The sequence below is a fragment of the Podarcis liolepis genome, assembly GCF_965112155.1.
Source record: "Podarcis liolepis genome assembly, chromosome: 7".
NCBI classification, from domain to species: domain Eukaryota; kingdom Metazoa; phylum Chordata; class Lepidosauria; order Squamata; family Lacertidae; genus Podarcis; species Podarcis liolepis.
Window position 1 is genome coordinate 57,589,374 of NC_139561.1, and position 16,071 is coordinate 57,605,444.

At 45.8% G+C, this 16,071-nt stretch overlaps 3 protein-coding genes across 4 annotated transcripts in view; 1 reads left to right on the top strand and 2 right to left on the bottom strand.

Annotated features, from left to right (window-relative positions):
* Positions 1 to 3,193, bottom strand: part of RSPRY1 (ring finger and SPRY domain containing 1) — a 40,536-nt gene extending 37,343 nt beyond the window's left edge. For both annotated transcript variants that reach the window (XM_083511475.1, XM_083511476.1), the window contains exon 1: positions 2,757 to 3,193. The gene's annotated coding sequence lies outside the window, so the exon portion shown is untranslated. The remainder of the gene's footprint in view (positions 1 to 2,756) is intronic.
* A 118-nt stretch (positions 3,194 to 3,311) lies between these two features.
* PSME3IP1 (proteasome activator subunit 3 interacting protein 1) lies at positions 3,312 to 14,133 on the top strand. Its single transcript, XM_083511533.1, has 7 exons — positions 3,312 to 3,418; positions 5,690 to 5,830; positions 8,826 to 8,924; positions 9,378 to 9,528; positions 11,392 to 11,523; positions 12,003 to 12,070; positions 13,319 to 14,133. The coding sequence occupies exons 2-7, from the start codon at positions 5,701 to 5,703 to the stop codon at positions 13,537 to 13,539; spliced, it is 801 nt and encodes a 266-aa protein (XP_083367659.1). The 5' UTR covers positions 3,312 to 3,418; positions 5,690 to 5,700; the 3' UTR covers positions 13,540 to 14,133.
* Positions 14,134 to 15,040: 907 nt separating this feature from the next.
* Positions 15,041 to 16,071, bottom strand: part of CPNE2 (copine 2) — an 83,310-nt gene continuing 82,279 nt past the window's right edge. Inside the window, exon 16 of the mRNA XM_083511478.1 lies at positions 15,041 to 15,621. Coding sequence (XP_083367604.1) covers positions 15,514 to 15,621 — 108 coding nt within the window. The 3' untranslated portion in view covers positions 15,041 to 15,513. The remainder of the gene's footprint in view (positions 15,622 to 16,071) is intronic.

Below are 16,071 nucleotides of genomic sequence, written 5' to 3' on the forward strand. Positions count from 1 at the left end.
CCAAAAGAATGCAACAAATTTAAAACCATAATTAAAACTTTAAAAATACAGCTCAGCAAGTGAACAAACAAACAAATCAATATTAGCAAAGAGGGTTAAGGGCTAGTAAAAGTCAAGCTATTTCCCCCTCCTAACTCAACACACTATTATGTTTGGCAACAGAAAAGTGGCCGGAGTCGTTATTCCTTGAGGAGCAACAATCAGCCTCACTCATCTAGCTGCACCTATCACTGGGACAGAGGAGTGGTGAAAGTGAGCTTAGTATTGTTTCATACTGGAGGAAGAAACTGAGAAGAAAATTGTAATCACCACAGATTTAAGTTTGGCCCAGCTCACCGACCATAATAAAGAGCAGGTCCATGTGGAATGTTGTTTATCTTCTTCCTACCAGCATGCAGAGGAACTATACCATGATCCCTGGTTTAGTATTACATAAAAAAACAGTTATCACTGTGATTTACTTTGCTCCAACAAAACATACCAAGCAAGCCAAGAACAAACCTTGGCTACAGATGGCGATTTGCTGTGAGTGAAACAAACCATGCAGCCTGGGTTCGTGGTTTGCTTCTTCCACATGCATGAAAGGAGAAGTAAGCAGGTGTGCTGAACTAGCAAAGGGTAAGCCACAGCTACATCGTGCTGGAAGACATTGCTTCATACCCTCCCATGGCAGATACTACACATTTAAAGATTCTGGTTTCTTAAACCTCAGGCACAAAAAGGACAAAGACCATTATCATTGCCTAAATAAGCAGCACCAATATCCATAGCTACAGTGGTGCCTCGCAAGACGAAATTAATTCGTTCTGTGAGTTTTTTCGTCTAGCGAATTTTTCGTCTTGCAAAGCACGGTGTCGGGGAAGTTTTGGAAAAGCTTCAAAAATCACCAAAGTGTTCAAAAACCTCAAAAAAGGCTACCACACCGCGTTCTATGAGTTGCTCCTCGAAGTCAAGCCGCAACTGTATTAACAGTGTTAAGAAAAAGGAAACAAACTTGCAAGACGTTTTCGTCTTGCGAAGCAAGCCCATAGGGAAATTCGTCTTGCGAAGCAGCTCAAAAACCGCAAAACCCTTTCGTCTAGCGAGTTTTTCGTCTTGCGAGGCATTCGTCTTGCGGGGCACCACTGTACATCATTACAATGCTGCTACTTTAATGCTTTAGAGCATTCAAACCACTTCACATAATTTTTTCTTGGCAAAGCAAAGTAGGCAGTCCTTCACAAGGAGGAAACTGGGCAGCTCACAATCCTATACCACAGCAACCCAGAGGCAAGAAATGCTAGTATTAACACTGCTACTATGAAGCAGAACCCAGGTAGGATAAAGAGTATGAATGTGTATGCACTAGAAAGCCATATTTAACAGAAGGGAGTCTATTTGTAAGAAGAGATATTTTACCCTGTGTGTTATACCCTGCCCCCCAAAGACCAAATTTCAATGCATTCTTTGAAAGGGGACTCGCCCTCCCTCAAACCATTTATCTGGGTGCTGTTAAATAACAGCTGTGTCAATGCCAGCATTTCTAACCTTCTGGGCTGCTATCCTGGAGGTCTCTGAGCTGTCAAATGCTACCTGCCTACTGAGAGAAATGCATGCAAAGTGCCCCGAAGAGCTGCACTTAAAACAGTAGCTTTCGTCACTGTTATTAATGACATAATTATGATTACCGTTATCACCGCAAACGACACCTTAGAGGGTAGCACTGTGCTGCAGCAACACTATTTGTTAGTCTTTAAAGGTACCACAAGGCTCTTTTCTTTCTGCAATGGTCCAACACCACTACCCTTCAGAAAGCTGTTATGCTAATATAAGCAATAACAACAATACTGTGTATTAATTGCATGCATGTGGGTTATCATGAAAGTCAGATGTGGCTCAACATTCTTGGACTGAGGGCCACATTCACCCTCGGCCAACCCTCTGAGGGCTGCATGGCAGTGGTGGGTGTGGCCACCCCACACTCTTGTAAGTGTGTGCACTCTTCACACACACAGCCACACCTCAGGTAATCCATACCAAACAACTGTCCATTTCTACACCCATCAATCTGACATCTGAGGAAAACTCTGAGGATTTGCAGGCACACCAGGCTGAATCCACTTTAGTGCTGCATCTACTTTAGTTCCAGTTTTCTTTTTGCTGTCAACACCCAAATTAGCAAAATCTTGTGGGGAGGGGAGAGAAAAAACTGCTGAGTGTGGTGGTGGTGGGGAAAGCAGATCAGGCCCCCAATCTGAGGGCTAGCCACCCATAATGCAAGCCATGTATTAGATACCAAAATGATGTAAGACCATGCATATGTATGATATGTATACACACACTTGTGTCACTATCACCTGTGTATATATGTATGCATACGTACATATGTGTGGATCAGTTATGCACATTTGTTATCATAGAGAGAGAGAGAGAGAGAGAGATTAAATAGATCACACACGCACAAAGGCATTGTACACATGCAGGCTCCTTCCCACCCACAGTCCCACTGCCAGGACTTTCATCATTGTCACAATTAATGAATTAAAGCTTGGGGCGGGTTAGAGCGTTAAGACACTATTAAAAAAAAAAATTAAGAGAAATTATCATCCCCCTGTGCGCTGGGCTTCTCCCCACTCGCCCATCCACCCGCAGGGCCCTTTCTTCGCTCCTACTTCAAGATCAGGATCAGGCCCTGCCCTCCCCCCGCCCCTCCACTTCCTCCCCGGCCCCCTCCCCTCCCTCTCCTTCCCCGCCAGGCGCCCCTCCTCTCAACTCACCTCAGCCGCTCCACGCTGGCTGCCGCCTTCCATTCAGCCCGTCAAGGCCAGAGAAGAAGCGCCGTGCTGGCGGAGGGGCGGCCTCTTTGTGCCACCGCGCGCTTATTTCTCCTCAGCCAGCGGCGGGAAGGAAAGGCGGCGGCGGCGGCGGCGGAGCAAGAGGCCTCCGCGGACCCTCCCCGTTCCGAGAGCGAGCGCGCCGCGGCTCCGCCCACCTCCCCGCCAGGCCGCCGCCGCTCCTCGCTCCGTATCCCCAAGGCAACTAGCCACGCCCCCTCCTCTTCGTCGCTTTCCACTCACGCGGCCCATTCTCAAATTGCTAGAAGCGAAGCTCCGCCCACGCCGCTCGGAAGGGAGGCTGGCCAATCTTAAGCGCCCGCCTTGTCCCTTCCCACCCCTATTATTTTTTTAACCAACCCAGTCGTAGACGCCGCTTTCAGGACTCGCTGGTTTGTTTGCGACGTAAGCCTCGGTTGGCTGGATCGATGGGTGAGGAAAAGGAACGCGGCGTCCGATTGGGTGACTCGGAGGCGGAAGAGGCGGGGAGACCGTGGGGGTAAAGGGGGCGGGGCTGTCATTGGTGCGGCCGGGACTCCGTCCACAAAGGTGGGCTCGGAAGGAAGAGGAAGGAAGGCCCCGCTGGGGGCGTCCATGGCGGAGAGGTGGGTGTCGCGGGCCGCCTTCCGGCTCTAGGAGGCCGTTGAGACTGGGGGGAGTGCGGGGATGGTAACTGGAATAGCGAAATTATTTATTAATAATGAATGATTAAAATAAGTTATTAACAAGATATTCTATCCTAGTAGTAGTAATAGTAGTAGTGCTGTTATTTATTAATTGCCAGCCACTCACCCTTAGGCCACAAGGCGGGTTACAGCGTTAAAACACAATTTAAAAGCAACTTATGGATGGACCCTCGTCCTTACAGTTTTCTTAAAATCCAATGTCTGGACCCACACAATGAGGATGAATATTATTGATATAATACCGATGAAATGCTGTTGATAGCAATGCCATTGTTTATTAAAGCTACGACTGTACTTTAAAAATTTATTTAAAGCAATATATAAAATTTCTTTAAAAATAAGTTTTCTCAAGGTGGCCTCTAGTTAATGGGATATGCATTTAAGAAGCAACATCTGCAGTTATTTTCAACTTAAAAACAGGATTTAACTTTAAAGCCTTTTGCACTCCTGTAAAAAGTCATATTACTATTTCAGATGGGGAGTAGTTTAAAATCCAGCTTCTAATTTCAGTTAAAAGCAGATTGATATAAAAAGGTTTGTAAAGCTTGCAAGCAAGGAGTGTTACATATGTAAGGCACCTTGTTTGTTTAAGAGGGAACGGTTGTGACATCTGTACCTTCCTCAGGTTGTGAACAGTAAGGGGGCAAGTAATTGCACTCATTGCAGTCTTTTTTTCCTAACCGGAGGAACCTTTTTAAGTGTGAAGGAATTTGAGTGAAATAATTCACATTGATGAGAGGTATTCTAGCTAAGGGATCTGTAAGGAGCCAGTAGGCCAACCTTTTCTCAGGTGTAAGCACTGGTTGACTTAATTCATGATTGGTGTCACCTGCTTGCTCAGAGCAGCTGCATCCTGACATTAAAAACTGCATGTTGGCTCAGCTTCTTCCTTTCATTACAAAGCTGTTTTATCCTGTGTGCAACACCTGCAGATCCATTGCTGAAACGCCAAGGTCTATGTAAGATAAAATAAATTCTGCACTGAAAAATAAATGATGTAAGCAGTCCTGTTTTGTTCAATATATGTGTGATTTAGCTCAGCTTCCATTTTCGCATAATGGAGAATAAAATTCTATTGCTACTCATGGAAGTGAGAGGTGAAGGCCACTTTTTTAAAAGGGGGATTAGACAATTCAGTAGAAAACATGAGGTTTGTCAATAACGACAAGTCATGACTATATACTGCTGCCAAGATTTGTGATGGGTGTGTCTCTCAACGGTTACTGGGGAGCAACAGCAGGAAATAGCATTTGTTCCAATATCCTGCTTATTGACTTTCCAGAGGCATCGTCGTGTTGGCCATTGTGGACGATGGGATGCTGGACTAGATATGACTTTAGTCTTATATTGCAAGGCTTTTTAATGCAATTCATATAATATGCATAAAAAAAAACATGGCATGGAGATGGCTACTGTGCAGACCCTGTAAGAGACTAAATGATATCTGTTTTTGACAAACATGTCCTGTTTTGTTGCTGTGTACAGCAAATGGTGGAATTTTACAGGTGATAGTCCTGACTTTTCTGTTAAGAAGGAACTCCTGTTTCTGATTAATGGGGAAAGTGGGAGACTGAATTTAACATTTCAGTCCATAGAACAGAGAGGGAATATATCAGGTCCTCTACAAAACTTCCCCCAGGACACATTCTCTTTTCCATATCTGTTAAAGGCAGCAGATGTCTGGAAACTTAGCAGCACTGTGGGGTCACTTCTTCCACAATCCATTTGTGGCAAATGCTCCACATGTCAAGTCCAAGTAGGAGACAGTACCACTTTAGTGCTTGCTATAGGGCATAAACTGCCTCCTTCCTGCAATTCATTGTGCTTTGCCTCTGGTCTTCTGAGGTAGGGGGAATTAGCGGTGGTACAGCATAGTAGATGTAGGCAGGGATATTGTAGGCATGCTTCTGACTCTAATTTATTTCTCACTGAGATGGTCTACACACAGTGTATTTGGACTGCACCATTGCAGGGTGGGAATTTACCTTACTGAATGCTTCTGTGTGAAATGTACTTCCCTGTAGAAAACTGTGTGTCAGGGAGATCTAGCCTAGCCTATATGCGTGGATTGGGTTAAGGATTATTTGCATGGCAGTGCACTGCATGGCCAGTTCTATGCCAGAGAGTTCAGTGTGTCTCTATACATAGGGAATAGACACTGTCCTGCTCCTAACGCTCTTCTCTGCACAGGCTGCTCCACAATGGATGGAGGAGAAGGTAGTGCCGACCTCGTGATTAACAAAAGGTTTGTGTCTGAAGCGGAGATAGAAGAGCGGCGCAAGCGAAGGCAGGAAGAATGGGAGAAGGTTCGGAAACCCGAAGACCCTGAAGGTATTTGACTGTTGATTGGGGAATTGCTGAACAGAGAGGTAGTAGGAGAGCTCAGACTACCGTTACAATACCGATCAATCCCTCAAAGCCTGCTCTACCTGAAACTCCTCCACATGAGAGATTGTTGGAAGTTGGAAGTTATCCATCTTCACCTTTTCCTATCTAGCCACAGGTAGCTTATCTGTTGTCATAGGATATTTTACCTCTAGTGAAATGGGGCCAGAACATCCTAGGGTTCTGGGAGACAAACCTTTTTCAACAGTCCGTAGTACAGTGGCACCTTGGTTCTCAAACGCCTTGGTACTCAAACAACTTGGAACCCAAACACTGCAAACCTGGAAGTAAGTGTTCCGGTTTGCAAACCTTTTTCGGAAGCCAAACGTGCTCTGTTTTGAGTGTTACACTTCTGATTTGAGTGCCACACTTCCGCTTTGAGTGTTACGCTGAGGTCTGCCTGATTTTGCTATTTTGCGTTTTTGTTTTTGGGACTTTTTTTTGTTTTTGGGACTGTGTGAAACCCAGTTCAACTACTAATTGATTGATTGTGTGACTGTAGTACATTGTTTATTGCTTTCATTATATGGATCAATGGTCTTGTTAGATAGTAAAATTCATGTTAAATTGTTGTTTTAGGGGTTGTTTTTAAAAGTCTGGAATGGATTAATCCATTTTGCATTACATTCTATGGGAAAGTGTGCCTTGGTTTTTGAATGGACTTCTGGAACAGATTAAGTTTGAGAAGCAAGGTACCCCTGTACAGGAGTACCTTGGGTTAAGAACTTAATTCATTCTGGAGGTTCATTCTTAACCTGAAACTGTTCTTAACCTGAGGTACAACTTTAGCTAATGGGGCCTGCCGCGCCACCAACACCACACTTTTTTCTGTTCTCATCCTGAAGCAAAATTCTTAACACGAGGTACTATTTCTGGGTTAGCGGAGTCTGTCACCGGAAGCTTGTACAAAAACAAATTGCAAGAGCTTCTAAGGACTTAGTGGGACAGAGTAGGATCAAACAGAGACTAAAGACTGTTTAGGTATGATTCAAACACTCAGTTGTTACTTTTTAACACAGTAATGATGAGGAATGTGTTGCAATTTTTGAAGCATTTAATATTTTGTTATGTAAATATTAAAGGAACAGCTCTGTGAAGCAGGTCAGCACTATTTTATTAATGCAGCGGGGGTGGTGGAATGGGACATTGAAACTGGTTAAGAGCCATTTGCCTGAAGCAGGGATAGGGAGCCATAGGTTGCCTTTCCATCTAGCCTGACCCCTTCTCCAAGTTCCTCCCCTCCTCCTTTGGCTGAAGAGATCTGTTGCATTCCTAATTGGCAGGAGCAATGGGGAGTGGTGGAAGTAGCACGGCTGCCCTCTCTTCTCCACCAATCAGATGGGTAGTACAATGGTGCCTCGCAAGACGAAAAGAATCCGTTCTGTGATTCGTCTAGCGGTTTTTTCGTCTTGCGAAGCAAGCCCATTGAAGGATTAGCGGATTAGCGCTATTAGCGGCTTTTAGCTGCTTATCTGCTGATCGGATCAGCTGATAAGTGGCTTAGCGGCTTAGAAAAAGGGGGGGAAAGGAAAAAACCCCCGCAGGAACTCGCAAGACATTGTCGTCTTGCGAAGCAAGCCCATAGGAAATTCGTTTTGCGAAGCACCTCCAAAACGGAAAGCACTTTCGTCTAGCGAGTTTTCCGTCTTGTGAGGCATTCGTCTTGCGGGGCACCACTGTATCAGGGAGGGGTGGTTGGGTTTACTTTCCCACTCCCTCATTCCAATGGCAATCTTGGACACTGCGATTTAATTTGAGTAAAAGTGTTGTAGCAATATGAGGCGGACCTTCACTGAGATTGCAGGGAAGGAAGGGGAAGTGGTGTTAGGTGGTGGTGGGTTTAGGTGGTGATGGGTCCCACCTCCAGTATATGCCCCTTCCTGGCTGCTTTTTGTTTAAGCTTCCATAGCCTAAAGCCACCAAGTGAGTTCATAGCAGATGTGAGATTTGAATCCAGGGTTCTTGCTCTGCTGTTCAGCTTCACAGTCACATTACTGCAGCAGCTTGCTGGGGTGTTAGGGAGCAATGTTTTGGAGGTTCTGTGGTTAGAGCATCTATTTCACAAGCAGAAGGTCCCTGGTTCAACTTCTAGAGGCATTTCCACATAGGACTCACAACAGCCCCTTCTTGAAATCCTGGAGAGCAACAGCCAGTCAGTGTTGACAATACTGAGCTGATGGGCCAATGGTCTGATAGCTTCCTAGGCTTCTGTGCTAATAAGGAGGCAAAATAGGTTGGATATGCTGATAGGGGCAGCCTTGCACAAAGCAATCTCTTGAAAACAGCAGAGCATAAGGGATGGAGAAGTGGCCGCATTTTGCTCCCCCTGTGATTCAGGAAAAGTTCATCAGGGCAAGTTCTTGTTGAGTGTTTGTTCTTGGGGCAACATTTTGATTTGGAGAAGATACATTATTGTTACTCCCATTTGGGTTAAGCTTTTGCATTTATATTGTTGGCCTTGCTATGAATGAGTTGTTTAATCTGCATGCATATTTATACGATGTTTTCCTTACCCTTATTTGTATGATTACAGAAATTTTGTTATGTCTTGTAATTGTTTGTGAGTTACTTTGCTGTATTTTATCGTATAAACTTTTCTGAAGTTGGAGCCACCTTGAGCATGGCTTACCATGAGAGTCAAACAAATAAACTGTTGATGAAACTATCAGCAAAGTCTGATAAACCTGGCTTGTAAAGAGCCACTTGCCTATTGCCTATAGTCAGAATCCCTTTCAGGTGACAAACAAATGGATCTTCACAGAAGTTGCTTTTCATTTCCTTTTAGTCCAAAAGCAGCCAGCAGGTAGCATCAAGGGTAGTAGACCTGGAATGTCTCTGAGATTATAGGCAAGGCTGCCAGAGACTGTACTGGGAGCAAGTTTTATCTCATGTACCTTTCAAAGTGGCCACCTGTACAACTTCTTTCTTCTCCATCTCCCAGAATGCCCCGAGGAGGTGTACGACCCCCGCTCGCTCTATGAAAGGCTCCAGGAGCAGAAGGACAAGAAGCAGCAGGAGTTTGAGGAGCAGTTCAAGTTCAGTAAGTTCCAGTAAGCATCTTTGTGAATCCTGACACAGGGGAGCCGCACTGAACGGCTTCAGTACCTTTTGTGAAAATCCTGTCCTGAGAAAAGCAGGGCCCTATATCTCTGAGCTCCTTAAAGAATTCTGAGAGCATGACAACTTTTGGGGGACAAGGAGAAGGAACAGAAGCCTGTCTGTCAAAGTACTGGCAGAAGAGGGGATGTCCTGGTTCCCGTAACATAGCTGAGCCATTGCTAGCATGGCTGCCTATCTGTGCACTTGTCTCTAGAGGCTAGAAGAGATCATGTGTTCCCAGCTCCAGAGTTTGGGGCAGAAAGACCTCCTGTTAATGCACTGCAGTGTCATGTGGATCAGAATAGGAACATGCTGCAGAGGAAGGGCAAGATGGTGCTGGCTTTGCAGCTAAATGGCTTATTCAAGTCTGTCCTCCTGTCGCCTCCTCTTTCAGAAAACATGGTCAGAGGCCTAGACGAAGAGGAGACCAAGTTCCTCGATGAGGTTTCTCGGCAGCAAGCGCTAATAGAGAAGCAGCGGCGAGAAGAGGATCTCAAAGAGCTGAATGAGTACAGAATATCCTTTGCATTGAAGCACTTCCTATTGTAAAGTTGGAAGTAAGAAGGGGCAGGTGGCTTGTTTAGCACTCGGGTGCGGTTTGGGGTGTCGTGGCGATCTGAAGAGCTGGAGCTTAATTTCCACAGCCCATTTCATTTTTTTTACTAGAGCTGTATTATCGCTTTGCTATGGATGAATTTGAGAACAGAGCTTGTGGGTTTGTGATTCAGGATGTGTTAAACGTCAATAATTTGATCTGGCTGTGAATGAAAACAAGAGGACTCTTGGAGATGTGGCAACAGGTTGGTGACTAGCACCAGGGCCCCCACAACATTTGTTTTGGTGGCCTGCCATTACTTGGGGTCACCTGACCCCTCCACATCCCTTTTGTGAGTTTATTCACAGATCAGAAAGGAATCTTTTTGTGCTTGGCATCCAGGGAATGGGTAAGCATTGCTGGTGACCAGATTTGTAGACTTTTGGAACAGAATTTTTCATCTGGGCTTGAAGCTCTTGTGGCTCTGGTAGCTGGGCCGATTCTTCTAAGTGTGGATATCAGGGGTGGGCAGCCTCGAGGTGCTAGGGACTACAACTCCCATCATCCCTTGCCACTGGCTGTGCTGGCTTGGGCTGATAGCCTGGGAGGCTCTAGGCCTTGCTGATCTGTGTGTTGCCCTGCCCATAGTACTTTTCCCAGGCTCTGCTCCAGAGCCTTCCCTCACACCACCCCTTTCTTCCATATGTTTCCCAGCACCCCCCTCCACATTTGAACCCATCAGTTTCTTCACTGAACTTCTCTGGTCTTGACCTGGGAACCATCTCAGAAACTCAAATGTTGACTGCACTGCCTTATGCGGAGTGAAGCCAGTGAGCCACCTAGCTCGGTATTCCCCACACTGGCAGACAGGGGCTTTCCAAGGCCTCAGCTGCAGGTCCTTCCCCAGCCCCACCTGGAGATGCTGGAAATTGAACCTTTCATATTGTGTGCTGCTAAGCATGAACTACCAGTTTGTAACTTTTTACTGAGTTCTTTAATGGGTAAAGTTGGTCAGAGTGACTCATTCTGTGCTTGAATGGTGTGAAATTCACCCCAAGCCCTGTTGGAATAGGGTGGGGTTTGTGTGAGTGTTAACGCTCACCCACCCACCCACCTAATATTTCAAGAGGCATGTTTGGTATTTGAGGCTCTCCATCAGATGGTGCCAGAGAGCTTCCTTTAGCAGTACTGTTGAGCATCTCAAAAAAACAACAAAGCCAGTAATATACATATTTTTAAAAATATAGATAGCATTAGCTTGTTTGGAGGAGATTATTATCTGCACTTTAAAAAAGCATGCATTTTAAATGGAAAGTTGTATCCAACAAAGTTCTACTCAGAGTAAACATTGAAACTGGGAAGTGCAAGTTCTTAAAGTCCATTAACTTCAGTGTGTCTACTCTGAGTAGGACTCGGATTGGATGCATTGGGTGTCACATCTAGCATGGCCCTATGTAAATGCGGGGAAGGTGCTTCAGGAATGTAACGGGGTGGTTAGATTTTTATCTGGGCAGCTGAATGATGCCAATTACTATAAAATCCACTGGTGCTTATGCATTTGATAACTGATTTTATTTGAGTAAATAATTACTCAAATAATTCAAATGATTGATTCACTGGTGTTCCTGATGGAAAGGTTTAGAGTCCTGATGGAAAACAAATCCACAAAGATTGGTTTCCTTCTCCTCCTGTGCAGGTTTTAATAAGTGTACACACACTGCCTCTTCTAAGGTATTGGGGTTACTGGTACCCCTTCAGCCTGGCAGGACTGGGACTACAGGTGCCAATGTAAGGGCGAGTTTGGCTGCTCTGGATTTCCTGCACACCCGTCAGTCCTCAGATTCCACTTGATCCTTAACCTTTGAGTCCACAGCACTTTGTCAAAGGTGGGGGTCAGTGCTGACCTGAAGAAGGAAGCAGACAAGAAACTGCCGGCGAAATCAGCAGAAAACAAGAGCAAGTTCTCACAGGCAAAGCTGCTGGCTGGAGCTGTGAAACATCGGAGGTAAGTTCCCAGATGAATGAAGGGCCCTTGTTGATGGAAAGTAAACAAGCTAACCTTTTGAGGCTTAAAATTGACCATCGCAACGTGGGGTGTGAAGTGGGGTAGATTCTGGAGTTTAAAATCTCCCAGGCAGAAATATACCAGGCTTTCCCATCTGAATAGGAGATGTAAAGCCCATTGTTATTTTTTAAATTTACTGTATTTACTCGAATCTAATGCTCACCTTTTTTGGCCAATTTACATTGCGAAAATCAAGGTGTGCATAAGATTCTATGGCACATTTACATTTGCCAGCAAATGGTTTCAGGGTTTTGAAAATTGTGGTGTGCTTTAGATTCAATGGCGCATTAGACTCGAGTAAATATGATATTAGTGCTATTTTGCCATGGCAACTCAGTGACCTACAGAACAACTTGCAGTGCCCCCCCCCCCACCGTGGTTCCAGTCCTCTTTTTTGACTTTGCATTGTTTCCTTTCAGTTCAGAAGGTGCCAACAGCGTGAAAAGACTGAAACTCGATCCGGATCCTGACCATGACAAGACTCCAGGTAGGTGTGTTTGCATGGTGGGTTATGCTAGGCCTCGTATCGCCTGCTGTGCATTGGTCATGTTGCCTTCATGAACAGCTGATCAGTCAGTTGGGTGGGGGGAGTGAAGGAAGGGATGCATCCTGTTGCAGAATATTGGGCAAAACCCATGAGGCGGCTTTCCTGGGGAAAAGTGATATTGCAATGAACCTAAGACGAGCCTGCTGGATCAGGCCATTGGCCCACCCCGTTCAGCATTCCATTCTCACAGTGGCCAACCAGATGCTTGTAAGCATTACCGCCTCTGACTGTGGAGTGCATATCACTTGTCTTCTCAAAGCAATGGTGATGTCATGAGCTGATAATTCAGTGACCTCTGTCCTAGAGCAATGGTCTTAAGCTGACAGGTTCAGGCTCGCAAGTGGATTGTGTCTGGACACCTCATGGGTAGCAGATGTATATGTATGTAAATGAAAGCTCAGCCCCATGTTGTGAGGGCTTGGGTTAAAGGGCATATATCTTCATGGGGCTATGACAAATTCATGGAGGATAAGGCTCTCAGTGGCAACTGATCATGATGGCTGGGAATCATCTCCAGTATCTGGGACACTCACTTCCCTCTGAACCTCAGTTGTCGGGGAATACAAGCAAGATAATGAAACTGCACCACTGTCCCGCTTGCTGGCTTCCCATCCACAGCTGGGTAGTAGCTATGGGAACAGGATGCTGGATTAACAGGGACTTTGGTCTGACCAGCAGGGCTCTTCTGTTCTGATGGGGGTCCTTGGTCTGCAATGTTTGAAGGTAACTGAAGGAAAGTAATGAAGCAGATCTGTAGCTGAAAGGCCAGCAGCATCAGCTTTGCTCACCGAGGCTGTATTCACATGGCGGTTTATTCTGCTTCCCTGTTAGTTTCATTGTGAAAGTGAGTGCCATAATTTAACTATACACTGTGAATAAGTGCTTTTTAAAATCTGTCCTGAAAACCTTTCCTCTGGCCACACTTTCCATGCCATGCATAACTTTATAAACTTCTATCATGCCGCCTCTTACTCACCTTTCCTCTAAACTAAGAAGTTCCAAAAGCCTTTCCCCATAGTGGAATCTCTACATCACTGTGGTCGTTTTGGTTGCCCTTTTCTGAACCTTTTGAGGTGAGGAGACCAATACCATACACAGTATTCCAAATGTGGTCGCTCCATAGATTTGTATTGGCAGCTTTATTTTCCAATCTTCCTCTCCCAACCCCCCTCCACGGCTCTCTTCTAGAAAAGCCGCCCTGTGTTCCTCTGAGCAGCGGTTCCATGAGCGGCTCTGCCCTCCACTGTCCCTCGGCTGCCGTCTGCATTGGGATCCTGCCGGGCCTCGGGGCCTACTCTGGGAGCAGCGACTCAGAGTCCAGCTCAGACAGCGAAGGGACCATCAACTCCACCGGGAAGATCGTCTCCTCCGTGTTTCGGGGAAGCAACTTCTTTGATGCTCCGCTGTAGGCGTCTCCCCAGCCCCTTAGAAGCATGGGTAGGGATGCTCGTCATTTCTCTGTTTCCATCCCGACCATCCCCTAGACTTGCAACTTCTGTTCTCCTGTCTCTTATTTTCCAGAGAATACCAAAATAATGTACTGAATCAGTCTTTGTGCGTGTCTCTCTTCATATCCCCTGTCCTTCTCTCCACTCTAAGACCTTGTGTTCAGTTTGGGAAGGGAGTACAGATTGGGGGAGACACAAATCTTCAATATCCAGAAAATCCAGAAAAGCATCCATTGTACCAACAGCAACAAAGACTTGAGGCTTCTGAGGTTTACAGATGAGGACAGGAAATTCCTTGTATTTTTAAAAAGATTCCATGAATGAAAAGGTTGTTTGCTGGGGGTGTGTTCCAAGTTGGTTTTACAAAGAAGCATTTTTAGGGTGTAGCTGTCTGGCAGGTGCTGACATATGGGTTGGCTGGCTCTTCTCTCTTTAGTTTTTAAGTATTGGTTTTGTTGTGGGGAGAGTGCAAAATCGAGCAGATGGTAATGTGGATTGTCATGACACTGTAACGACGTTTTAGTGTTGCATCTGATTAAAGAACTCCTCAATGCATTATTATTTTTACCTTGGAGCTTGCCATCTCTATTCACTTCTTATGCCTTACTTAGCTGTTTTCTCTTCAGTGCAGGCTCCTGGCCAAATTCCTTGTCAAGCAGTATGTGTGTGGGCATCTTCAGGGCAGCCTTTGCCAACCTAGTGCCCGCCATATGCTTTCAACCACAGCTCACATCAGTGTTGGGAGCTGTAAGCCAGGGCACCAGGTTGGCAAAAGCACTTGAGCAAACTTGGAAGCTTGACTGTACTCAATTTCTGCAAATTGCATGTATTTTATGGGATACTGCAGGGTGTCAGCAACTTGAACCTAAGCCATCATTCAAGGAAATGATGGAGAATAGAATTAAAAGCTGCTACCTGCCAATGCTGTGTGCTTGGGCTTAGAAGCATGACGCCATCACACTTTATTTTCCCCAGTACTTTTTCCTCACTGTTGCTATGAGCAGTTAAGAAAGTGAAAATTCTTCCTAAACACAGGATTATATAATATGGGAAGCTTGTGCTGTGGCAAATTTGAGATTCGGATATTGTGGATTTTTGTTATATGCCACTTAAAATGACAGAGAGCAGAATGGTGTAGAGCCAGAGAGAAAGTGGAGGAGGAGGAAGCAAGCAGCAAAGCCCAGGAATGGTGTGGGATGAAGCAGAAGTTGCTTCCAGGAAGCAGGGAGGTTTGGGAGACAGGTTTGAAAAAATTAAGTGTGTGTATGTATATGTGTGCTATGCACATACTGGCCACACTTGCCACTAGCATACACACACAAGGACTGGCCAAGAGGTTATGGTCCTCGAGTTTGCCATCCCTGTTCTAGGCCACTGGCTACAGGTTCCTATTGCTGTTTCACCTGTCAAACCTGAGTTGCAGAGCTCCAAACCGACCACACCAGGGTTTCATGAAGCTGCAAAGAGTCCATGGTTGTTTATTAACCTGAGTATAACAAATATAACATGTACACAGTATAAAAATGAACATTGAGCATGAGAAGTATGACACATCCATGAACTGTCCACATTTCTTTGGGCAATGGGATATCAAGAACTTCACGGCTTGGAAAGTTCTGGGCGTAAAAATTTTCCTCTCATTCCACAAAAAAAAAAAATCATACAAAGTACATTCAAATACTTAAAAGTTGATTCTCAGGGCTGGGAAGGGAAAATGTCCTGCATTGACAACAGTTTCCTTGGCCCAGGAATCTCAGGCCTGGTGGCTTCCCATGTTGCACTTTTGGGGTGGTCAGGGCTCTTTGTTGCGTCTCTTAAATTAAATCATCTTAGATCAAAAAGTACAAATTGTTTGAAACCACATAAGACATGCAACTGTCTGCCATCGACACGTTTGGGGCACATGCAGGCAAAGAACAGTTTGTAGGCTGGGCCCTAGGCAGGTTCTGAGTTGATGGGCGGCAAGTTCTGGTGCTTGAAATACTGTACCACTTGTTGCGGCAGCTCCGCCAGGACAGCTTTGGCCAGGGTTTCCTTCGGTGCCTGAAAGAAGAAAGCCAGTGCAGTTCAAGCTTCTCCACCATGAAATAAAATAAATACTGTATTTTTCGCTCCACAAGGCACACCGGACCATAAGGCACATCTAGCTTTTTGGGGGGGGGGAATCAAGAAAAAAAATCTTATCTCCCCCCCCCCCCAAAGAGCAAAGAAGCCAAGACAGCGAGCGGGATCCATCCCGCTCGCTGTCTTGGCTTCCTCTTTAGCTGCACACAACCTCTCCAGCTGGGAGAGGCTGTGCGCGGCTTCATATATAGCCGCGGGACTGGGGCGGGGGAAGCCCGAGCTTCTCCAGCCCCCAGAACAGGTCCGGGAGCGGCGGCAAGGTTGCGAAGCCTTTGGAGCGCAGCGCAAGTTCCCGCTGCGCTCCAAAGGCTTCGGGTTCCTTTCGCTGAAGCCAGGAGAGTCTTGCTCCCTCTGCGCTTTGGAGGCTTC

Excerpts from the sequence above, each read along its gene's own strand:
- PSME3IP1 (XM_083511533.1), top strand. The coding sequence starts at position 5,701 with ATGGATGGAGGAGAAGGTAGTGCCGACCTCGTGATTAACAAAAGGTTT. Across the intron at positions 8,925-9,377 it reads TGAGGAGCAGTTCAAGTTCA|AAAACATGGTCAGAGGCCTA; the intron begins GTAAGTTCCAGT and ends CTCCTCTTTCAG. Across the intron at positions 12,071-13,318 it reads TGACCATGACAAGACTCCAG|AAAAGCCGCCCTGTGTTCCT; the intron begins GTAGGTGTGTTT and ends GCTCTCTTCTAG.